A 25,471-nucleotide genomic window follows, 5' to 3' on the forward strand; every position below is an offset into this window, starting at 1 on the left:
TCCCTTCTTTGGGTTAACAATATCAAATTTTTATCACACAATTCAAAATCTTCTTCTTCCACGAACTGATTCTCCTTTAAAGCGAAATACCCCTTTTTAGTCGTGTATAGTTACCAGAGCAGCTGTGTGGCCTATTCCACTCAGGGTTTTTACCTGTCCCCCTCTGGGACAACCCAAAATCGCGGTACTCAGTGAAAGGAGGAGGGCGTCTTAGACTTAACCCTCCGGACACCCCTGGAAATATTTAAATCAATATATTCCTGAGTTATGCATCCTACCCATCTTCGATCACCTCACCGTGCAAATCGCGGTACTCAGTGAAAGGAGGGCGTCTCAGACTTAACCCCTCCGGACGCCCCTGGACATACACATATATATCTATGTATTCCTGAGTTACGCATCCTACCCAATCTTCGATCACCTCACCGCTCCTGATTCTAACAGTGATCAGGATTTCAGGGTATTTTGACTGTAAAGAGAATTACATCACTGGTTAATCCGGGGTGTCCGTCCCTTATGAGGTACGGTTCAAGCACTGGGCTTCCAACGGAACTACACCTCTATATGATTCCACCCTAGAATCATCCCACCTCCGGGGACAAACCTCAGATCCTCTTTGCAGCAACAAACACAGGAAAACCACACCAAACGGTCAGTCTGGACAGTATAACTGCCAACTTACCGTGGTTGTGGGGGATGATCAGTCCCAATTTTCCAGTGCCTGCGTCCGGTCCGAGGGTCCTTTGTCTTGTTGTCCTCCGGGGGGCAGAGGCGTTCCTGCTTGGTTCCCGGGCTTCGGCACCAACTGTTGAGGGAGGATTTAAAGTGATCCTTCACGGTTAACCCAGTGATTTCCAAATTAATATATAAAGTGTTGCCGGCAACTGAAAATGACCAGACGGAGACGTGTGTCTCTGTATGGGGGATCGAGCTGATCTCTAGCCCCCGTTTATTCTGCATATCATTTTTATAATCATAAAAAAATTATACTTCAACCAATCAGCATAAAAACACGTTCACGGTTTTTAGCCTATAAGAATGCAGAACTTCAACCAATCAGCATAAGAACATGCTCACAGTTCTTAGCCTATAAGAATGCAGGAACAATCTGTGCATCAAAGTTTTGTAGAACAATACACCCTCAGTCTCATGTTCTGTCCAAGTTGCAACAATCAAGGTCTCATCAAGGTTTCATACCCTCAGTCTCATGTTCTGTCCAAGTTGCAACAATCAAGGTCTCATAACAGCAGTAAAGTTTAGCCTACTAACAAAATTTATATCAAAACAACAAAATGGAGTCGAAAAGCACAAAATGGAGATTCTTTCTTAATTTCTTCCTTCACAGCACCACCTTTTCACTTATTCCCTTGTTCTTTGTTATGAATAGGTGAATGAGATTCTGCAAGGAGAAGAACCTCAACAGTCGGACAATGTGGATGTAACAGAGCATCAATATATACATTCACCTGGACAGTAGAAATATTCAGAATTTGACTCTTTATTTCTTTAACTTTCAGATATAACCATATTATTGAAGATGTAAGATAGAAATACATATTTTTATCAAATGACCAAACCAATTAAGATGCTCATATTGGAGGGTTCCATAAACATGAAATAGGTGCAATACACCAACAAGAAGACCAAGCAAAAATACCACAAAGTTGCATATTTTGTTAAAGGACATTTGTCACAAGTTTTTTGCTACCTCATCTGAGGGCAACATAATGTAAGAAAAGAGACATTGACTCCAGCAATGTATCACTTAGATTACTGGGTGCAGCGGTTGTGATACAATCAGAAGTTCTTAGATGGAGCATGAAGCAGAGCTCAGAAAGCTATGTACATTGTCTATTGACAGTGAGCTGATTGTCAAAAGAGTGGGCATGTTCGGGTGACTTGTCACGAAGCAGTTAGTCCCAGCAATGATAGTGTCCTGGTAATAAAACCTTCATTGTTTGTAAACAACAGCAAACAGCCTAATAAGTGATACATTCCTGATCTCCTGCTGTCTTCAAATTACATAGCAAAAACCTGCTGACAGATTCCCTTTAAAGGGAACCAATCATCATGAAAATGCAGTCTAATCTACAGATTTCATGTTACAGAGCAAGGGGAGCTGAGCAGATCAAAATATACCGTATATACTCGAGTATAAGCCGAGATTTTCAGCCCATTTTTTGGGGCTGAAAGTCCCCCTCTCGGCTTATACTCGAGTCATACCCAGGGGGTATACCTGCTCCTGGCGCGGTCCCTGCAGGTCCCTGGCTGCCCGGCGCCCCAGCTTCTTCCTGTACTGAGCGGTCACATGGTACCGCTCATTACAGTAATGAATATGCGGCTCCACCTCCCATAGGGGTGGAGCCGCATATTAATTACTGTAATGAGCGGTAACGGTGACCGCTCAGTACAGGGAGAAGCTGCAGTGCCGGGGAAGCAGGGACTGAGTATACGGTGAGGGGAGTGGTGCACTGCACGATATTCACCTGCTCCTCGTTCCGGCGCCGCTCCCTCTTCAGCGGTGACGCTCAGGTCAGAGGGCGCGGTGACATGGTTAGTGCGCGCCCTCTGCCTGAACGTCAGTGCAGAAGACGCTGAAGATGGAGCGGCGCCGGAACAAAGTCAGGTGAATACTGATAGTGCCGGGGCCCTGAGTGATGAGAGGTGAGTTTGTGATTTTTTTTTTATCGCAGCAACAGCAAATGGGGCAAGTGTCTGTATGGAGCATCTAATGGGGTCATAACGTTTGTGCAGCACTATATGGGGCAAGTGTGTGTATGGTGCCATAATCAACGTTTGTGCTGCACTATATGGGGCAAGTGTCTGTATGGGGCCATAATCAACGTTTGTGCAGCACTATATGGGGCAAGTGTCTGTATGGAGCATCTTATGGGGCCATAATCAATGTTTGTGCAGCACTATATTGGGCAAATATCTCTATGGAGCATCTTATGGGGCCATAATTAACGTTTGTGCAGCACTGTATGGGGCAAATGTCTGTATAGAGTCTTATGGGGCCATAACGTTTGTGCAGCACTATATGGGGCAAATATCTTTATGGAGCATCTTATGGGGCCATAGTCAAGGTTTTTGCAGCACTATATGGGGCAAATATCTTTATGGAGCATCTTATGGGGCCATAATCAAGGTTTGTGCAGCATTATATGGGGCAAATATCTTTATGGAGCATCTTATGGGGCCATAATCAACATTTGTGCATCATTACTATATATTGGGCAAATGTGTCTATGGAGCATCTTATGAGGTCATTATTAACCTTTATGCAGGATTATATGGGGCATATTTTAATATGGAGCATCTTATGGGGCCATCATAAACTTTATGGAGCATTATATGGGGCTCCTAATTCAATATGGATATTCAAAAACACTTAACCTACTGATGTCTCAATTAATTTTACTTATTGGTATCTATTTTTACTTTTGACATTTACCGGTAGCTGCTGCATTTCCTGCCCTAGGCTTATACTCGAGTCATTAAGTTTTCCCAGTTTTTTGTGTCAAAATTAGGGGGGTCGGCTTATACTCGGGTCGGCTTATACTCGAGTATATAAGTAGTTTTGTGAGAAAAGATTCAGGGCAACATGTGCTTTATCCATTTAAACATCTGCTCTTTCTGGGATTTTCAATCTAGTGGGGGTCCTATCAGTGACTGACAGGGATCTCTCCATACACGCTTATACACAGAAAGATGTCAGTCACTGATAGGACCGCTCACTAGACCAAACATCCCAGAACGAGTAAAGGTATAAAAGATTTGTCACAATTCCTCCTCTTAGTTTGGTGAGAGGCATCTCAGCCATCCAATCTGGGGCAGTGGGATGATGAGTTGTCAGTACCATGGTAGACAGCTCAGTTGTCATGGTAGACAGCTCAGCTACAGCAGGTGTTTCCATTCACAATTATTTCAGGCTATTTAGCTGGCTGTCTGGCTCTTGTCTCTGTCAGCTGTAGCTATATTATGTTTGGTGTGTGCTCAGTGTATGATTCCCTGATCTTGTTTGTTGTGACTACTTTTGTGTGTTATCCCTTTTCCTCTTGTCACTCTCTGACCTCAGGTATCTGACCCTGAACTTGGCCTCTGACTATCTGTTTTCTTATCCCCTTATCTTGTCATTTGACATTTGGACCTCAGATTGTTACTTGACCACACTTTTGTATTGCCCCTCTGTACTGCGAGTCCTCCTGGTATTTGTGACCTTGGACCTCCTGACTACCCTGGATCACTTGTCCATGAGTAGTGACTCAGCGTCACAAGATTAAAACACAGGTTATACTAAATCTTTTCTCCCAAAACTTTATTTCTACTCAGCACCTTCTCTATAACATGAATCCTGCAGATTGGAATGTATTTGCATGGCAACTGGTTCCTTTTAAAGGGTTATTCCCATCTTTTCTGAAATAAATGGTTTGTTAAAGTTTTCAGTCATCCTTGAGATATTAACATGATATTAACACTTTTGTTTGTAGTGTTTTTGTGGCGTCCCAGGGTCCTGGTCGTCACAGTAGCATTGCTTTCCTCACAGGGAGAGTGATGTTACGCTTGAAGGAAAGAAAGGGATAACAGCAACCAGGTACCACAAACATTAAACATATTCACACTCCAGGCCACCAGGGGGGGCTTTTGATCCTACTTGCTAGATGACTCCCCATATATATATATAACTGGTAGTCTGCAGGGAGAGAGAGTTCAGTCTTGCCAGGAAACAGACTGGATCAGTCTGAGGCAGTGGAAGGTTATATGGAGCTGTGCAGCCGCAGTTCCTGGAAAGAGGACATTTAGAAGGCTGAATTGATTGCAGCGAACGTGCAGGAGAGCAAAGCACTGGAGAGGACATCAGGGGGAGACCAGCCCCGAGCAGGCCGCCTCCTTCTGAGGTGCAGAGACTGGTAGCCGGAACACCGAGGTTGTAAGGACCTCTGACTTACATCAGAGACCGGCAGAACAGCTGAACTTCAAGTTACCTGTCCGACCTAATACCCAGGAGGCACGGTGGCACCCCTCCGAGGCCGGGGCATGCTAGAGTCTCTATAAACAGCCTCAAGCCACCAGTCATACGGGTTATGTCCTATCCGGGGGACAGAGAGAGAGATAACATCTGTGAGAACCTTACGTGAAGCCTAGGCAGTAAGGGACTACAACATCACGGCACTAGAGGAAGGCTTTTGATTTCCACCTGGATAAGGGGACTCCTATCTTGCAAGGTAAAGAGACTGCAAACATGTGTCCTCATTCTTTACTGCGCCATTTACCATCTTCTATCTACACACCGTGAGCCCTGGGGATATACTTCACCTGTGGGAAGTTATACCATCTAGCTGCCATAACATGACCCCAGACGATCCCTTAAAGCAGTGTCGGTCCCTACTGACCGAATACCACAGGTGGCGTCACGAACATAAACTTTATTCCCTTTAAAGACCTTTCCCTTTTACATGGGCGCCCAGGGCCACAGACCAGGTCGCCACCGTGACATTCCGCTGTGAAACGCAGGCCCCCACGGCCCTGGCGGGCGACTCATTTTGCCTAGTTGCTTGTAAGCAATGCACTGAAGCTAGCCGGGATTAAGATGCTGCAGTGTGCTCTAGCAAACCTAGCTACCTTCAAAGCAGTGCTTTCAAGCCTAATAGAAAAAGAGCTTATAAGCACTAAAGATGTTTGGCCACCTCTTCTAGACAATAGAGGTGGTCGGTCTCAAGACAATGAATGTAAACAAAACAAAAGTGTTCATATCTTAAGAATGGATGAAAATTTTAATAAACAGTAAATTACAAAGTGCATGTTTTTACAAGCACCATCTGATAATGCTCATCTACGAAGATGGGAATAATATGTCATGATTAAAATCAGACATAATAAAGATTAATAACCAAGTGTACAATGGCAAAAGAGTGCATCACAATACAATAAATGGTCCCTTTGATTTCAACAAACCTTGCATAAATCAGTTGCACAAGTAAATATAAGAAACTTAACATATCTTATTACAGAAATACGCCTCTTTCTACACTTATTAGCCACTTCTCCTGATCTCTTCATTTTCCTTGAAAACAGATTAAATCCATCTTGCTCTAATCAAGAAAAACTGCCCGCTCAGTGAAGGATCAGATTACAGAAGTTTATTAAAATCAATGGAGAGGGCAAGGCAGACTACCATGATTTTCATGCTAATTACCTACTGTTCATATTCCCTTTGATTAATGCTTTTATGTTTGCAAAGAGAGAAAGGCAGAGGGGTGCTACTTGTGTAAAGAAATTGACATATTGCCCTGCTTCCCCTTGAAGATATCAGTGCTGTTTTTAATGTCATGTGTAATCTGAATAATGTCCTGTGTCTTGTATACAGGCTATGTCCAGCTATCGCCCAATATCGCTGCTCTCATTCGCTTCCAAACTCCTGGAGCAGCACGTCCACGCTGAACTTTCCTTCCACCTCTCATCTAACTTGCTTTTTGACAATCTACAATGTGGTTTCCACTCCCATCACTCAACTGAGACAGCCCTGACCAAAATTACTAACGACCTACTTACAGCCAAAGCTAACGGACAATACTCTGTACTCCTCCTTCTAGACCTGTCCTCTGCTTTTGACACAGTTGACCACTGCCTCCTACTACAGATCCTCTCCTCCTTTGGCATCAAAGACCTCGCCTTATCCTGGATCTCCTTATACCTTTCCAACCGCACATTCAGCATCTCCCACTCCCACACTACCTCCTCATCCCGCCCTCTCTCTGTTGGAGTCCCCCAAAGCTCTGTTCTAGAACCCCTACTCTTCTCAATCTATACACTTGGCCTGGGACAACTCAAAGTCCCATGGATTCCAGTACCACCTTTATGCTGATGACACTCAGATCTACCTTTCTGGCCCAGACGTCACCTCTCTGCTGTCCAGAATCCCGGACTGTCTATCAGCCATATCCTCCTTCTTCTCCTCTCGCTTCCTCAAACTCAATGTGGACAAATCTGAACTCATCATCTTTCCTCCATGTCATAGACCTTCCTTACCTGACCTGTCTATCGCAATTAACAACATCACACTTTCCCCCTTACCGGAAGTCCGCTGCCTTGGAGTAACCCTTGACTCTGCCCTGTCCTTCAAACCACACATCCAAGTTCTTTCCACCTCCTGTTGCCTCCAGCTCAAAAATATCTCCAGAATCCATCCTTTCCTCAACCGTCAATCTACTAAAATGCTTGTGCATGCCCTCATCATCTCCCGCCTTGACTACTGCAACATCCTTTTCTGTGGCCTCCCTGCTAACACCCTTGCACCTCTCCAGTCCATCCTTAACTCTGCTGCCAGACTAATTCATCTCTTTCCTTGCTACTCCCTCGCTTCCTCCCTCTGCAAATCTCTTCACTGGCTCCCATTCCCTCAGCGTATCCTGTTCAAATTACTAATACTGACCTACAAAGCCATCCATAACCTGTCTCCTCCATGTATCTCTGAACTAATCTCCTGATATCTTCCCTCACGTAATCTCCGGTCCTTCCAAGACCTCCTCTCCTCCACACTTATTCGCTCCTCACCCAACCGCCTCCTAGACTTCTCCCGAATATCCCCCATCCTCTGGAATTCTCTGCCCCAACATGTCCGACTATCAACCACATTCGGATCCTTCAGATGGAACCTGAAAACCCACCTTTTCAGTAAAGCCTACAGCCTGCACTGACCCCGCTGCCTCCTCATCACTACTGAAGCTACCGCCTCACCAACAGTGGAGCTCCTGCAACCCTCAACCTATTGTCTCCTTCCCCACCATCCTGTAGAATGTAAGCCCGCAAGGACAGGGTCCTCGCCCCTCTGTATCAGCCTGTGATTGTTAGTTTGTTTACTGTAAGTGATATCTGTAATTTGTATGTAACCCCTTCTCATGTACAGCACCATGGAATCAATGGTGCTACATAAATAATAATAATAATACATCTTATGTCATGTCAAGTGTAAGATGTTTGCCTATGTAATGTGCTAATGTAAGGAATTATAACGCATGGTGATGTGATGCATGAAAGACATAGGTTAGAACCTAGGTACTGTTTGCTTAGAATATAGATGAAGGGGTTTCCCTAGCAACAGACACAGGGGGAGGGCTTAGTTCTAGGACAAGGGACCGGCTTCCTAAAGTTAGGGTACCGTCACACAGTACCATTTTCATCGCTACGACGGCACGATCCGTGACGTCGCAGCGTCGTATGATTATCGCTCCAGCGTCGTAGACTGCGGTCACACTTTGCAATCACGGCGCTGGAGCGATGCCGAAGTCCCCGGGTAACCAGGGTAAACATCGGGTTACTAAGCGCAGGGCCGCGCTTAGTAACCCGATGTTTACCCTGGTTACCAGCGTAAACGTAAAAAAAACAAACAGTACATACTTACATTCCGGTGTCTGTCCCCCGGCGTTCTGCTTCTCTGCACTGTGTAAAGCACCATAGCCGGAAAGCAGAGCGGTGACGTCACCGCTGTGCTAGCTTTCCGGCCGGCAGGCGCTCACAGTGCAGAGAAGCTGAGACACCGGAGGACAGACACCAGAATGTAAGTATGTAGTGTTTGGGTTTTTTTACGTTTACGCTGGTAACCAGGGTAAACATCGGGTTACTAAGCGCGGCCCTGCGCTTAGTTACCCGATGTTTACCCTGGTTACAAGCGAACACATCGCTGGATCGGTGTCACACACAACGATCCAGCGATGTCAGCGGGTGATCAAGCGACGAAAGAAAGTTCCAAACGATCTGCTACGACGTACGATTCTCAGCGTGATGTCTGATCGCAGTAGCGTGTCAGACACAACGATATCGTAACGATATCGCTAGAACGTCACGAATCGTGCCGTCGTAGCGATGAAAATGGCACTGTGTGACGGTACCCTTAGTCAGAGAGGAGTTATAGTCTGAAGAGACAACTGTGCAGAGCTGTGGTTTGGGTGAACTACAGCAAAGGAGGTGACCAGGCACTGATACAGTGTGACTAGGAACTGACAGAAGAGGCAGAACGGCCTTCTACCTTAAAGGCGTCCTTGGATAGGACGATGTGTCACGAGAAACCCTGAGCTCCAATTTCAGCTAGAAAAAAAATCAATTTGAAAATGGCGCCCACCTGCTATTTCCAAGAGCTGCACCCCAGAAGTCCGGTTGCCAATATGGCATTGCCTTTCTCACGGGGGGGGGGTTGGTGATGTCATGCCTGCAGGTAAGGAGGGATCCCCTTAGCAGGTAATACAAACATTCAACACATACCTGACTCCAGACCAGAAGGTGGAGCCCTAAACCCAGTTTCAGGGGACCTTCCCTATAAGTTCTGGTCTGGAGGAGGGGCTAGGGAGTTCTGTGTGAGACAGTGAAGGGAGAGGAAGCATCTGAGTAGGGACACTGGGAGTGGAGCTATGACTGAGCTCTTCCCAGGATTTAGTGCAAAAGAAACCGGACACCAGAGTCCGTGGTTGCACGGGTACCAAAGGCCCAGCAACTAGAACCAGAGGGCAGGAGATTGCAAGTCTCCTGGCCCATCTGACACATGGAGACACCACAGCAGGTCAGGAGCCTGGGTCTGCCAGTGGGAAGACAGTGCCCATGAATGGCTCATGCTGGCAACCATACTGGTTAGGAGTAACAGACACTGAGAGCAACTTGTGTAAAGCTTCAGGCAGCAAGGGACAGAGAATACAGAGTAAAAGGAAGGCCTCCGAACCCACCTGGCTAGGTGGATCCCAAGTTACTCCCAGGCTGCCCGGACCCCATCAACATCTGTAACCTGTGCCTCGGACAGCACCTGCAATTCACCAGTAAAAAGTAAAGGAAACTGCAATCCCTGTGTCCTCCAATTATTTCCTGCACCCTCAGTCCTGCACCCCACCGGCTATTATCCCTTACCAACTGCACTGGTAGCCCTGGGGCCCCGCTCCACCTGTGGGGAGCAGAACCATCCTTGCTGTTTTACCATCTGCCCCAGCGGTCCCTTTAAGCAGCGTCGGCCATCCTAGCCGAATACCACAGGTGGCATCACGAATTGTCCCCCATAGACTTTACTGTCCACTTCCCTTCATAATTTTTGTTGACGCCCAGGGCCACGGACCTGGTCACCTCTTCCGCGACCACCCCTTTAAAGGGAAGGTGCCATCAAAAAATTTTTTTTCCAGCAATTGAAAAAATTTAAAGAATTAATGTTTACATTTTCTTAAAAAAATTTTTCATTTGTTTATAATTTAGTAAAATATGAAAAATAATTTGAAAAGGTTTGACATTTCCACTTTTAAACACTAAGGGGAGCAGCTGCTGAAATTTGACAAAAACCTAGTGTACAATTAGCTCACATTACTGCACTGCAGTAAATATGGGCGGAGTCTGCTGACGTGTGTGATGTCACTCCTCTCCTCCCCTTCTGGGTGTTTGCTAAGGGATAAGAGAGGATGATATTCAGGAACCCAGTGGGCAGCCATTTTGTTGGTGATTGCAAAGTTATACTGACAAGTAGACACCGAGGATGGCAGGCAGCAAGGATTCTGGGAGATATATGGTGGAGGGAGCAGGGTGACAGCAGCACAGAGTATTTCAGGAGAGCAGAGTGCTGGTCTATGGGTGGGCACCCTGTTTGGTGCGCGGAGCAGCCAGGGATTGTACATAGAGCGCTGTCTTTTATACACATGGATGGACCGTCTGCTTGTCTGCTCCACAGAAATCCAGGAAACATTTCTGTGGATTGCTGGCCTCTTCTGATCCAGACTTTGCATGCAAAGACCCCGTTCCCCTCCTCAGATCCTGTCCTGGCGATGTGTGAAAGCGAGGCAACAGGCGCAGTACGGGGTGACGCTGGGCGGAAATGTAGCCATATAGTAACAATAAAAATGAGACCCCTCTCTTCAGCTGCCTCACCAGCCTTCCCCTGACTGCACCTAACTGGAGGTCATGCTGCCCCTTCTATTACCCCAGACCTGTGTGCAGGTATTCAGCCAGAACCACCCTAGAATGGGTCCCCTTTTTGAAGATAATACTGCCATAGTGTTCTCACATAATACCGCCTTAGTGTTCTCACATAATACCGCCATATAGATCACACATAATGCCGCCATATAGATCACACATAGTGCCGCCATATAGATCACACATAGTGCCGCCATATAGATCACACATAGTGCCGCCATATAGATCACACATAGTGCCGCCATATAGATCACACATAGTGCCGCCATATACATCTCATATAATACCGCCATATAGATCACATACCACCACATACGCTTCACATAAATCCGCCACATACATCTCACACAATATCACCATATAATTTTCACATAATACTGGCACGTCACACATAATCCCACAATATAGTTCTCATATAATATCTTCATATAGCTTTTACATCATTCCACAATACTGATCAAGCATAATACCGCCATATAGATCACATATAATACAGTCATATAAATCACACATAATGCCATAATACAGCATGACCCCCGCAGCTCCTGTTATCGCACGCACTGAGCTGTGTGTGCAATGGGGAAAGACATGCAGGAGGGAGAGGAGTGCATAGGAGACATTTAGATACACAGCTCAGCAGGCAGTATAGCACAGGAGAGGATTAGATACACAGCATAGCAGTCAGTATCACAGAAGAGGATTAGATACACAGGGCGGCAGTCAGTATCACAGGAGAAGATTAGATACACAGGGCGGCAGTCAGTATCACACACAGGATAGGATTAGATGCACGGCTCAGCAGACAGTATCACACAGGAGAGAATTAGATACACAGGGCGGCAGTCAGTATCACACCGGATAGGATTAGATGCACGGCTCAGCACAGTATCACACAGGATAGGATTAGATACACAGCTCAGCACAGTATCACACAGGATAGGATTAGATGCATGGTTCAGCAGTCAGTATCACACAGCGTAGTAATAGATACACGGTCTGATGTCCTTGATCAGTGGCTGCAGTGAGAGGCAGAGTGGGAGCAGCACAGAGAGACTCTTCCCCTCCCCCGTGTTACCTCTCTGCATGATAAGGACATCAGACTGCAGCACTTCATTATCTCTAGGGATTCTAGAGATCACACACCAGGCAGCAGAGAAGAGGATAGGGAATGGCCGCTGACAGTGTGAAGGGGAGACAGCTGCCCCTCCAACAGCACGGCTCTCAAGTCACAGTGGAGCTCACAGGTACACTGTGGGCTGAAGAAAGATGGCGCCAACCTCCTGCCTCTGCTGTGATGTGGAGACAGCCCAGGGGGCGTGGCCAGATCACAGCAGGGAGCAGCACAATGATAGGTATGCGGTCGGGTGCCGTATTTGCAGAGTGTAAGGCTATGTCTCCACGGTACGGATGGCCGGCGGTATCGCCGCAGCGGCGAAGCCGCTCGGCGCTAAGCCCCGCCCCCTTAATGGGACGCGATCATGCCGGATGTGTTAACTCTTCACATCCGGGATGATCGCTCTCTCCCATAGGGCCCTGTGATATGCCTTGCGGGGACGCTGCGTCCCCGCAAGGTGTACGGGCATGCTGCGATCTGAAAAGACGCGCAGCATGTCCGTAGTCGCAGGGCCGCCGCGTGCGGGTTTCCACGCATAGTGGAGACAGGATTTCATAAAATCCCCTCCACTATGCTGGAACATCTGGACGCTGCTTGTTTGACGCTGCAGCGCTGCGCAGCGTCAAACAAGCAGCGTTTCCTGAACGTGGAAACATACCCTAAGGGTATGTTTCCACGTACAGGAAACGCTGCGTGTTTGACGCTGCGCAGAGCCGCAACGTCAAACATGCAGCGTCCAGATGTTACAGCATAGTGGAGGGGATTTTATCAAATCCTGTCTCCACTATGCGTGGTAACACGCACCCAGCAGCCCTGCGATTCCGGACATGCTGCGCGTCTTTTTAGATCGCAGCATGTCCGTATACCTTGCGGCGACACTGCGCCGCCGCAAGGTATATCACAGGGCCCTATGTGTGGGGTGCGATGATGCCGAATGTGTGCAATGAACACATCCGGCATCATTGCGTCACAGAAGGGGGCGGAGCGGGTTTGCCGCTCTGTCCAAACCGCCGGCCATCCTGAAAGTGGACACATACCCTTACACTCCTGCAAAGCAAAATGGCGGCGCCCAGTAGATGAAAAAATAATTAATAATAAAAAAGATCTTAAAGTTAAAAAAAATAATTTTGTATTAAAAGTAATTGTTTATATAAACAATCATTTTTAATACTAAAACAAAATTGCGGCACCTTCCCTTTAAGTACCACTGGACCCAGGCCCGGGTACCCCATGGTCCTAGCAGGCGCTCCACAGGCGTGGCGGACGCCATTTTCAAATAGATTTTTTTTTCTAGCTGAATAATATGAAGAAGGCCGGGGTCACACTAGTACGTAATACGGACGAGTGCTATGTGATAAAAAATCGCATAGCACTCGGCCCAATGTTAACCTATGGTCCAGCTCCCATCATCCGATATTTTCTCCACCGTATTCAGGATCCGAGTGAAATCGCAGCATGCTGCGATTGTCAGCGTATCTCGGCCGAGACTCGCCAATGAAAGTCTATGGGGGCGAGAATAAATGGGATTACACACGGACCATGCATGTGCATTGCGAGAAATACGCAGCGGTGTTCTATAGAAAAGCTGGTAATTCAATTGCCGGCTTTGCATTTCTCCTTCACAAACCCGACAGGATATGAGACATGGTTTACATACATATAAACCCTTTCAAACAATTGGCTTAATAATGGATAGGTGTCATCATTGACGCCTCTCCATTATTAATCTGGCTTAATGTCACCTTACAATAGCAAGGTGGCATTAACCCTTCATTACCCCATATCCCACCGCTACAGGGAGTGGGAAGAGAGTGGCCAAGTGCCAGAATAGGCGCATCTTCCAGATGTGCCTTTTCTGGGGTGGCTGGGGGCAGATGTTTTTAGCCACGAGGGGGCCAATAACCATGGACCCTCTCCTGGCTATTGATATCTGCCGTCAGTCACTGGCTTTACCATTCTGACGGAGAAAATTGCGTTGGAGCCCACGCCAATTTTTTCTGCCATTTAACCCTTTATTTGAGCAGCTACAGCGGCCAAATTTTGCACATACACACTACTAACATTAGTAGTGTGGAATATGCAAAAAAAAGGGGGATATGAGATGGTTTACTGTATGTAAACCATGTCTCATATCCTGACGGGTTTAGGCAGGAGAAATGAAAAGCCGGCAATTGAATTACCGGCTTTTCACAGATATCGCGCTGAATGAAATATAAATACAGAATATATATATATGTGTCTCAATGACATATATATATATATATATATATACTGTATATATGTTTTCCCGAACATTTGAGCACATACATAAATCCATTAGATGTCGGTTTTGCAAGCCTGCGAGAAAATCTCGCAGTACGGATGCCATACGGATTACATACGGAGGATGCCATGCGCAAAATACGCTGACACACCCTGCCTACGGATGACATACGGACCACTATTTTGGGGACATTTCTGCATATTACGGCCATAAAATACGGACCGATTTTTTATATGTTGTGTGTGTCCCCGGCCGAACAGTTATTATTGGCACATAAAACATGTGATTATGCTGCAGAGCAGCTCCCACGGCTAGCACCTGCCTGCAGAAGGTTTTTTTTTGTTTTGGTTTTAAGTATGTACAGATATTCATTATGCAAACTAGGGGGCAGGTCAGAGAGGGATCAGTCACCTGTCTGTAGTCTGCATTATGAATATCTAATCAGAGCACCACATGCAGACCTCCCCTCCAGGCCGACCCGGGGCAGGAGCATATCATTAACTAAAAATTGAAAATAAAGATTAACCCCTTCATGACTGGAGGTATTTTCATTTTTGCGTTTTCATTTTTTGCTCCCCTTCTTCTCAGAGCCATAACTTTTTTAGTTTTGGTCAATATGGCCATGTAAGGGCTTGTTTTATGCGGGACGAGTTGTACTTTTGAATGACACCATTGGAGTTAACATATCGTGTACCCGTATCGTATTAATTTTTTGTGATCTCGGGTTGGGTGAGGGCTTATTTTTTGTGTGCCAAGCTGACGTTTTTAAAGACACCATTTTGGTGCAGATACGATCTTTTGATCGCCCGTTATTGCATTTTAATGCAATGTTGTGGCAACAAAAAAAACATAATTCTGGCATTTTTACTTTTCTTCTCGTTATGCCGTTTAGTAATCTGGTTATTTTTTTTTATATTGATAGATTACCACATTCAGAAATGCCCAATACCAAATATGTGCATGTTTGATTTTTTTATTGTTTTATTTTGAATGGGGCAAAAGGAGAGTGATTTGAATGTTTATATTTTTTTTATATTTTTAATATTTTTAAAAACATTTTTTTTTTTTACTTTTGGCATGCTTCAATAGTCTCCATGGGAGACTAGAAGCTGCCATAACCTGATCACCTCTGCTACATACAAGCGATGATCAGATCGCCTGTATGTAGCAGAATTGCTGACTTAGGCCTCTTTCACACTTCCGTTTTTTACAATCAGTCACAATTCGTCAAAATGTTTAAAAGACGGATCCTGTGCAGATAAAAAAGGATGCACTGGGTCCGTTTTTTTGACGGATCAGTCGAGACTATGTGCACACGTTGTGTATGCATCTTCGCTGCATTTTTCCGCTGCAAAAACACATACAGAACCCAGGTTAAGAATAATAAAAAATCGTGATATTCTTACCTTTCCGCGTTCCCTGCAGCCTTCCCGATGCTTGCGATGCTGCCGGCAGCTCCTGTTCCCAGTAATGCCTTGCAAGACAAGGCATCGGGAAGGCTGCGGGGGGATGCCGGAAGGTAAGAATATCACGATTTTTTTTTATTGTTATTTTTAACATTATATCTTTTTACTTTTGATGCTGCATAGGCAATTGGGAAATTCTTCCGCGCATGCTCAGTTTCAAAAGATGGCATCTGTAGCTGGATTCCTGCTTTTTGACAGTCAGCGATGGATCCTGCGTCCATAGGCTTCCATTATAGCCAACGACGGACAGCGCAGGTTCCTTAGCTGAGCGATTTTCCAACATACAGAAAAAACATTCCTCTGTGCGTTGTCTCTGCCCGACGAACAGCAATTTTACGACGGATCCAGCGCACGACGGATGAAACGGAAGGCCATCCGTCACAATCCGTCGCTAATACAAGTCTACGTGAAAAAAATGGATCAAGCAGAAACATTTGCTGGATCCGTTTTTTTTCACAAAACGACGCATTGTGACGGAAAAAGAAAGACGGAAGTGTAAAAGAGGCCTTAGGCCGGGGTCACACTTGTGAGTTCAATGCGAGAAACTCGCGCATCAATACCCGTCACTGCCGCCAACACTCAGGACCGGAGTTTGCAGCTGCATAGAAATACATGCAGCTGTAAACTCCGGTCCCAAGTGCTAGCGGCAGTGCTGGGTATTGGTGCGAGAGACTCGTGCGTGTTTCTCGCATTGAACTCACAAGTGTGACCCCAGCCTTACTATAAGGGCCGTCCCCCGGGCAAAACAGCTGACATGTGCCGGAAAAGATGTGGGCTCACCACCGCAGCCCACATCAAAGGGAGAGTGTCCAACACAATAATTTTACATACATCAGCTGTAAAAAAAAAAAAATGCGGTAATTCGCGGTAAGACCTTCTGCAGTCACATAGCCATATAACTTGGACGGGGACCGCAACACAATGCTCGGACTGGCTGTCAGCTCTCCCGATCCAAGCCGACAGCCAGTCCAGGCATTGCGTTGCTAGTTATACGGCACAGCAATACATGGAGCTGCACGCTCCGCTCCGGAGTGCCGGCGCCAGAGCTGGGTTTTCACCTGCGAGACTCAGCCGTATCTCGCATATGTGTGATCCCGGCCTAAGGCCTCTTTCACACATCCGTCGTTTGGCCAACGTCGCAATGCGTCGTTTTGGAGAAAAAACGCACCCTGCAAAGTTGCCTGTAGGATGCGTTTTTTCTCCATAGAATTGCATTAGCGATGCATTGCGACATTTGGCCACACGTCGCAATCCTCGTGCAACAGTTGCGTCATGATTTTGCGGCCCGTCGTGACGAAAAAACGTTCAATGTAACGTTTTTTCGTCCGTCGGAACCGCCATTTCCGACCGCGCATGCGGTCGGAAATGGCGGTTCCGACGGACGAAAAAATGCGTCTGAAAACTGCATCCGCTGCCCACGTTGTGCACTATTTGCACAACGTCCGTCGGGCCGACGGTTTGCGACGGCCCCGTACCGACGGATGTGTGAAAGAGGCCTAAGGCTCAATTCAGTTTTGACCAAGCTGTCAAAAAAGTGTCATGAAAATATACACATTGGCCTTGATTCATCAAGTATCAAAATAGTATCACCTCGTGCTGCGCCAAAATTATGCAACTTTTCAAAGTTTTTTACATACCAACATGAAAGCTTTGATGAATCAGCACCTTGTGCTTTGTTCCCACCATGAAGTTTCAGGGTATCCGCAGCGGTTTCCCATGCATTTACAGTACCATGTAAAGCTATGGGAAATGAAATCCGCAGTGCACATGCTGCGGAAAAAAACGCGCGGAAACGCAGCGGTTTATTTTCCGCAGCATGTCAATTCTTTGTGCGGAATCCGCAGCGGTTTTTTATCTGCTCCAATAGGAAACTGCAGGTGAAAACCCGTAGCGGAAACCGCAATAAAAACCGCGATAAATCCGCAGTGAAAACCACAGCGGTTTTGCACTGCGGATTTATCAAAACCTCATGCTATGTGCACACGTCAGGATTTCTTCTGCATTTTTCGCACTTTTTCGCTATAAAAGCGTGATCAAAAACACTTAAAATATACATACATATGCATCCCATCATTTAGAATGCATTCCGCAATTTTTGTGCATATGTTGCGGAAAAAAACGCAGCGTGTTCATTATTTTGAGGATTTCCCACTATATTATTGCATCCCAGAACCTCTGTAAAAATCCGCAAAAAAAAGCACAAAAAACACGAGAAATACGCGAAAAATCTGCATGCGGATTTTTTGCAGAAAATGTCCGGTTTTGTTCAGGAAATTTCTGCAAGAAATCCTGACATGTGCACATAGCCTAAGGCTAGGTTCACATTGCGTTAATGTGTGCACGCTAACGGACAGCGTTGCACGGCGAAAATGTCGCAATTAACGCCGTGCAACGGGTCCGTTAGCGCACCCATTGACAGCAATGTAAATTTCGCCTGCAGCGCATCACTAGCGCGTGCCTTCTTTGGCTCGCGCTAGCGATGTGCCGTTCTTCTGTGGCGCGTCTCGGACGCTGCTTGCAGCGTCCGCGGCGCGCCCAAGGTCCGTTCCCCGCTCTCGCAGATCGGGGATCTGCGAGAGCGGGAACGTTAACGCGACCCCTAACGCGGCCCCTAAATAAACATTGCGTTAGCGCAATCCGCTAGCGCTAGCGCTAAACGGATTGCCCTAACGCAATGTGAACCTAGCCTTAGGGTATGTGCACACGTTGCGGATTCTCTGCAGATCTGCAGCGTTTTTTGAAGTGCAGAAACGCTGCAGATCCGCAATTGATTTACAGTACAATGTAAATCAATGAGAAAAAAAAATGCTGTGCACACTTTACGGAAAATCCGCTGCGGAAACGCTGCAGTTTAAAAGAAGTAGCATGTCACTTCTTTTTTGTGAATCTGCAGCGTTTTTGTACCCATTCCATTATAGAAAACTGCAGGGGTAAAAAACGCAGCAAATCCGCAAGAAAACCGCAGCAAAAACGCTCAAAAAACCGCTGCGGAACCGCACAAAAAACCGCAGATGCGTTTTCTGCCAGGAGAGGCAGAATCCGCACCAGAAATTCCTAAGCCTAATCCGCAACGTGTGCACATAGCCTTACTGAGTTTTTGTTGTTGCAGATTTTCTGCACCTATTAAGTAAATTAAGTTACTTGCAGTTTTTTTCTTTACATGCATTTTTGATGCTGTGGTTTTTATTTCTTGTTGGTATTTCGTGTTTTATGTAAAGCTGGTACTTCTTGGTATTTGGCTTTGACACAACCTTATTGACACAGTCATGCGCGGATTACATGTATTTTTTATGTGTTTTTGCTGTGGAAACACACTAAAAACGCATGTATATTTTTAACCTGTGGACCTACCATATCTAATGCAAGTCTATGGGGAAAATATGCACATAGAACTCATTGTACCAGCAAGAGAAATTACCATTTTGAAGATTTTAAACACACACCGCAGGTCAGTTTTTGTTGAGTAAAAAGCAGAGAGTCCATGAGATTTCTACAAATCCCATTCACTTTGCTGGAACAGTAAGTTGATGCATTTTCGTCACAGCAAAAATTTGCAGCATCAAAAACTCACCAAAAGCTCATTGTGTGCACACAGTTAGATTCTGCAACACCAGCCCTTTGTGAATATACTTTCATTCCAGCTCATAAGGTTTGATGCCCAATTGACAGCAATATGGTGTTCAGGTGATTTGGACTTGTGCGGACAGATGCAACTCGCCTATTCAGACTTCTGGGAAACTTAGAAAAGCCTCTTCATGGAGAGCTCCTAGCATAGCTTGTATTCCAAAGAACGCCCCTTGTTTTTAATGGCAGAAGCAAAACCCTCAACCTCTGTAGTCTCGCACAGTTTTGAATTGGAGGCTTTCAGATGTCCGCTGTGCCAAGAAATATTTAAGACCCCAGTCAGGACCCATGACTGTCACCATGTGTGAGTAAAGCTCTGGACTCCATTAACTATTTTTTATATTATTTTAGTCTACAATGTTGGCATAGGAGTTCTTAATGCTCCCACAACACAGAGTATTGCCAGTCTAATATATATATTAACCCACAGTGCTGAAGGTGTTCTTACTAGTCTGCTAAGTATATATGGTAATAGATAACCAGTTTAGACCGTGTGCCCATGATGTCTTTTTGCTGCGTCAAAAAATGCAGCGTCTTAGGGCTTGTCCAGATGTTTAGGATTTGGCAGCACATGTCTGATAAGTCCAATGCGCTTCTGGCTTTTGAACACAGATGAATCTGCATGTGATCACTGAACTGTGTGGCTTCATTGTGTCAATTACATTGTACGGGTGAAGGTTTTTCTTGCAGAGACTCTCCTCTCCGCAAGAAAAATGGGCATGCTGCAGTCTGGAAAGATGCACCTCATGTCCGTCTCCACGGGTGAGCTGCGGGCGTCTGTGCACGCATAGTGGGCATGGGATTTCTTGAACTCCCATCCACAATGCTGTAGCATCTGGACGCTGTGGGTTTGACGCTGCGCAAGTACGTAGTGTCCAGCCCACAGCGTTTTCTGATCATGTGCACATACCCCACAGTTCCAGCAAAGTGGATGGGAATTATAGATCTCACGCCCACTGTAAGTTTTAACTCTGACGGAGACTGGTGTATGCAGGCAAATGCTCCATTTTAATGATGCTCGCAGAGATGTACAGTGGCATGTAAATGGTTAACAGCAACAATCTGAGCTTAGCTGGCATTTACTGCATGTGGAGGAAGCTCGGCTCCCAAACCCGCTCCACATGCAGCATTGACATACGCGTGCTTCATTTGCCACTAAGGGGTTAAGATTAACGTACAATATAGATACTGACGTTCCTATCACTTGTGTACAATGCATATACAGAGGTTATCATTGAGGTGCAATGCTTCACACCATGGGGCAGTTATTATCAGGGAACTCTTTAAAATTTTTCACTGTGGCTGTGTTGTCGTTTAGCAATTTAGTGCATCTTGGGATATTTCACTTCTGTCTAAAAAAAATAATGTTATTCCAAATTTTACACCACCTTCTTCCTTTGAGCCAACCATGGCTGGACACATCACTGGAATCAGTGTCTCAACCCCCCTACATCATCATGTTTCTCTCAGATTACAGGGCAAAAACCTGCTGACAGATTCTACTTAAGTGGTATTTTGAGACCCCCACCTCTAATTGTGTAGACTAAGAAAATTGTTCTTGCTTTGTTTACTGCAAACTGTAAAGTTTGCACATTTTCCTTGTGAATCTAATTTGCAGTGGGGTGTATGATTTTTGATCGCAAGTGTATCTCAATAATTCTAACTGGATTAATGAAATTGGAATTCACGCAAACATGTCAGTTGCTAATGATCCAGATTCATTAATCTTTATCCAAAATTGTTTTCAGTTTTTGCAGAAAGTGCTTGTTGATCGCGGTTGGAGCACGTGGTCCTCATTGTCCTCTCTGCCGTGCAGCTTTATATAAATGGGAGGGAACAACACCGACAAGAGCTTGTGACATAGAAGCGATGATGAAGACTCTCTCCCATGCTTGCCTGTACTGTAGGAGACAGGTAAGGTATATGAGACACATTGAAAGCTCTGGCTTCATAAAACCCATGGAAAGTGGCTGGAGATGGGTGTGAGGGTGCACGTGACTGTCCCCGCCATGATGCACTGAGCGCCATCCTGTGCTGACAGTCCCTATTAACTCCCAAGGGTGCTTTTGACATTCGTTGGTCTTGTGGGAACCAAAACGGGATTCATGAGCTGTCGGGGCCATAGACAATAATGGTGCGCTCTGACGTTTTGGGCGTATTGTGAAGGGGTTGTCCGGGGGGGGGGAATTTTGGCAAAGGGGTTGCAACAATGTCTGGCTGTGACCTGTTCCTACTGTTGAGTGATTGGTTGAGAGGGCATTTTTCTATCAAGATGAGACTTGCAGGGTCCTTATTCTGAAAAAACTTACAATGAATACAAATCTTTTCATAGGTGAAGCTGTCTTACACGAGAGTCCACTACAAATCATGCAAGAGGCACCAGGAGGAATTTGCAGGTGCACCCAGAGTCTCCCAAGTGCTCGCAAGTGACCAGGGTCCTACCAAGCAGTAAGCTAAATGCAGTAAATAAATAAGGGGCTTTTTGATCTATCTATCTGTCCTGTCCTGTCCTGTCCCTCTGTACATAAAGCCCAGATGTGACATAAACCAGTAGTTATACTGGAGAATTTTCACCTACTGGATATTTGCCAAAGGATTGTTCTTTTGGTATATTTGTAACCAGCATACATCTGCCTCAATTGTACCATTAAGCATAGTTTGCTACACTTAAATTCTTTTTGAAAATATAAATGCTCACTACACAGTATGGTTCTCAATGATGACATCTGCACTACATTATGTTGACTGTTGCTGAAGAGTTAGGGTATGTGCACACGTTGAGGATTCATTCCGGGTACATTTTGATCAGTGATAAAAAAAAAAAAAAAAAAAAAAGTAAATAAAAGGGGGGGGAAGAGAGTTATCACCCCCATAGGTAGGGACAATAGTAAAATAAAGAGAATATATTTACTTTTATTTTTCCACTAGGGTTAGGGTTGGGCTTTGTGCACACGGTGCGAATTTGGCTGCGGATCCGCAGTGGATGGGCCACTGTGGATTCGTAGCAGTTTTCCATCACGTTTACAGTACCATGTAAACCTATGGAAAACCAATTCCGCTGTGCCCATGGTGCAGTAAATACCGCGCGGAAACGCTGCATTGTATTTTCCGCAGCATGTCAATTCTTTGTGCGGATTCCGCAGCGGTTTACACCTGCTCCTCAATAGGAATCCGCAGGTGAAATCCACACAAAAAACACTGGAAATCCACGGTAAACGCAGTGCCTTTTACCTGCGGATTTTTCAAAAACTCTGCAGAAAAATCCTCACACGAATCCGCAACGTGGGCACATAGCCTTAGGGTTAAGGTTAGGGGTGTGTTAGGATTAGGGTTGTGATTAGGGTTAGGGGTGTGTTGGGGTTAGTGTTGGAGTTAGAATTGAAGGGTTTCCACTGTTTAGGTACATCAGGGGTCTCCAAACGCGACATGGCGCCACCATTGATTCCAGCCAATCTTGCGTTCAAAAAGTCAAATGGTGCTCCCTCTCTTCCGAGCCCCGACGTGTGCCCAAACATATGGGGCATAAGTGGATCGCCCACAGGAGGGCCGTGGGGTACTCTGCACCGGGTCCTTCGGTTCTCAGTGGGGATGTCACTGTGGCTGACCCAGTCCGTGGCCCTCGGGGGTATCCAGTAAAAGAGTTTATATATGGGGAAAGGTTTTTAAAGGGGAAGTGTTCATGACGCCACCTGTGGTATTCGGTCAGGGTGACCGACGCTGCTTAGGGGTCCGCTGGGGTGATGTTATGGCAGCTTGATGGTATACCTTCCCACAGGTGAAGTATATCCCCAGGGCTTCCCAGAGCGTAGATGGTGGATGGTGTGAGGCGCAGTGAATAACGAGGACACAAGGTTGCAGTCTCTTTACCTTTACTGAGGGCTTCAGTGTCCTCGTCCAGGGCACCGGATCACAGGTTAGGCAGAGTCCGGCCGGTCTGAAGGCAAATCCAGAGTCCCCTTGTCCAGGTGGAATGCAATAGCCTTCCTATGCGCACAGTAACACAGTAGGTCCTCACTTGCATAAGCTCTAATAAGGTCCTCACTGTTAGGCCGGTGTCACACTCAGCGTATGAAAATACGGTCTGTTTTTCACGGCCATAATACGCAGAAATGTTCCCAAAATAGTGATAGTCTGTAAAACAACATTTGTTTTTTTTTCAGACAGGAGCGACTGTATTTAACCCTTTATTTTACAAGCTACAGCGTCCAAATTTTGCACATACACACTAATAACATTAGTAGTGCGGAATATGCAAAAAAAAAGGATATGAGATGGTTTACTGTATGTAAACCATGTCTCATATCATGTCGGGTTTGGGAAGGAGAAATGAAAAGCCGGCAATTGAATTACCGACTTTTCTATAGACCAGTCACACTGCTGGTCTGTGTGTAATCCGTATTTTTCTCGCCCCCATAGACTTTCATTAGCGATTTTTTTTTTTTTTTTTGTTTTTTTTTTTTTGTGCAATACGGTGACAAACGCAGCATTTTCTACGGCCATACAAGACCGTATAATACGGATCAGTAAAATACGGCAGATAGGAGCTGGGCCATAGAGAATCATTGTACCGTATGCAATCCGTATTTTCTGCACCTCTCATACGCCCGTAAAACTCGCTAGTGTGATGCCGGCCTTATTACTCCTCCCTGTTCCCCGTGGTCGGATAGAACAAAACCTGTATGACTGATGGCCTGAGGCTTGTTTATAGGGACTCTAGAGACACCCCGACCCCACAAGTTGCCACCGTGTCTTCTTGGGTATTAAGGTTGGGCAGCCAACTTGGAATTGACTGTCCTGCCAGTCTCTGGAGCAAGGCTTGGAGACAGTTGCTCCCTCGGTATTCCAGCCAGCGGATCGCGCACCAGAAGGATGCAGCTTCTCTCGGCTACTCTGGTATCCACTTGTTGCTATGCCTTCGTTTCTCACTCACTGCAATACACTTCCTTTCAATGTCTTTCTTTGGAGGCTGCCGCACGTGGGGCAGGCACAGCTCCGTGGACCCTCGTCCTTCTCAGACCGCAGTCTGGATCTGGCTGGAACCCACTCCAGCCAGCTTCTGCCAAACTCCGTCGAGTTCTGCCTGACTTCCTAACCAACCCACCAGTTTTACCTATCTGTGAGGAGTGGCCTAGTAGAAAGAACCTTTGCTCCCCCTGGTGGACTGGTGTGTGAACTGTGTTGTGTGTGGTTGTGATACCTGGACAGAAGATCTCCTTTATTGCCTTCAGACGTAATATCGCTCCCCCTAGTGGAAGAACAACATTACTGCAACGACCAGGACTCTGGGGCGCTGCATAAGCACAACTCTACACAAACGCACAAATCTACACAGATATTGATGCTACTGTCCATACTATCATGATGGGCTCCATGTGAATACTAATGATGGCGGAGTACCTTATCATCAAGACCACTATTTGACTGCCCTGTCCCCTGATGATTCCCCTTTGGGATGAAACGCGTAGGGAGGTGGTCCTGAACAGGAATGGTCTATGGAGTCGTGTATTGATCCATTGGATTTCTGACTAACTGAATAGGAGGGTGCATCTTCTGTGTGGTATTTTAATCAGCTGGTGAGATTGTTCCATATTACTTTATTATGAACCCCCATTCATTTTTGCAAGTATACCATGGGTGATCGTCAGTGGTACTGATTTGTGTAGCATCAATATCTGTGTAGATTTGTGCGTTTAGGTTTCTCTGCTGAGCCTGAGTTAGGCTTATAAGTTGGAGATTTGCCTTGGAAGTATAAGAAACCAATCTGTCCTATAAATTATTGCTTGATCTCTTTATTGATAATCAGTTTGTCTGATTAACGATTGGTTAATACACGTTTGGTTTTTATATGTTGTCTGGTCATTTTAATAGATTAATAAATGTTATGTTTTAGGTTTCCCTTTTGCTATTTACCAAAATATTTTGTGGGTAACCCTCCTTTCTAAAAAAAAAAAAAAAAAAAATCTGGTTGGTTTTCAATCTTTTTGCTATTTCTACACAGCGGCTCTCCAAACGCGACCTGGTGTCCGCTAAGGATTGGAGCCAATTTTTACCCTTCGCCACGACAGC

At 45.8% G+C, this 25,471-nt stretch overlaps 2 protein-coding genes across 6 annotated transcripts in view; both read left to right on the forward strand.

Annotated features, from left to right (window-relative positions):
- LOC143782681 (E3 ubiquitin-protein ligase RNF138-like) overlaps nucleotides 1–1,515 on the forward strand; it is a 64,289-nt gene extending 62,774 nt beyond the window's left edge. For 4 of the 5 annotated variants that reach the window (XM_077270406.1, XM_077270407.1, XM_077270405.1 and 1 more), the window contains exon 6: nucleotides 1,388–1,515. In XM_077270406.1, the coding sequence (XP_077126521.1) occupies nucleotides 1,388–1,477 (90 nt within the window). In that variant the 3' untranslated portion in view covers nucleotides 1,478–1,515. The remainder of the gene's footprint in view (nucleotides 1–1,387) is intronic. The other variant, XR_013217021.1, reaches the window with a different exon arrangement.
- A 17,918-nt stretch (nucleotides 1,516–19,433) lies between these two features.
- LOC143782685 (E3 ubiquitin-protein ligase RNF138-like) overlaps nucleotides 19,434–25,471 on the forward strand; it is a 51,072-nt gene continuing 45,034 nt past the window's right edge. Inside the window, exons 1-3 of the mRNA XM_077270410.1 lie at nucleotides 19,434–19,709; nucleotides 21,154–21,319; nucleotides 21,738–21,853. Coding sequence (XP_077126525.1) covers nucleotides 19,588–19,709; nucleotides 21,154–21,319; nucleotides 21,738–21,853 — 404 coding nt within the window. The 5' untranslated portion in view covers nucleotides 19,434–19,587. The remainder of the gene's footprint in view (nucleotides 19,710–21,153; nucleotides 21,320–21,737; nucleotides 21,854–25,471) is intronic.

This window comes from Ranitomeya variabilis, chromosome 6 (assembly GCF_051348905.1).
Source record: "Ranitomeya variabilis isolate aRanVar5 chromosome 6, aRanVar5.hap1, whole genome shotgun sequence".
NCBI classification, from domain to species: domain Eukaryota; kingdom Metazoa; phylum Chordata; class Amphibia; order Anura; family Dendrobatidae; genus Ranitomeya; species Ranitomeya variabilis.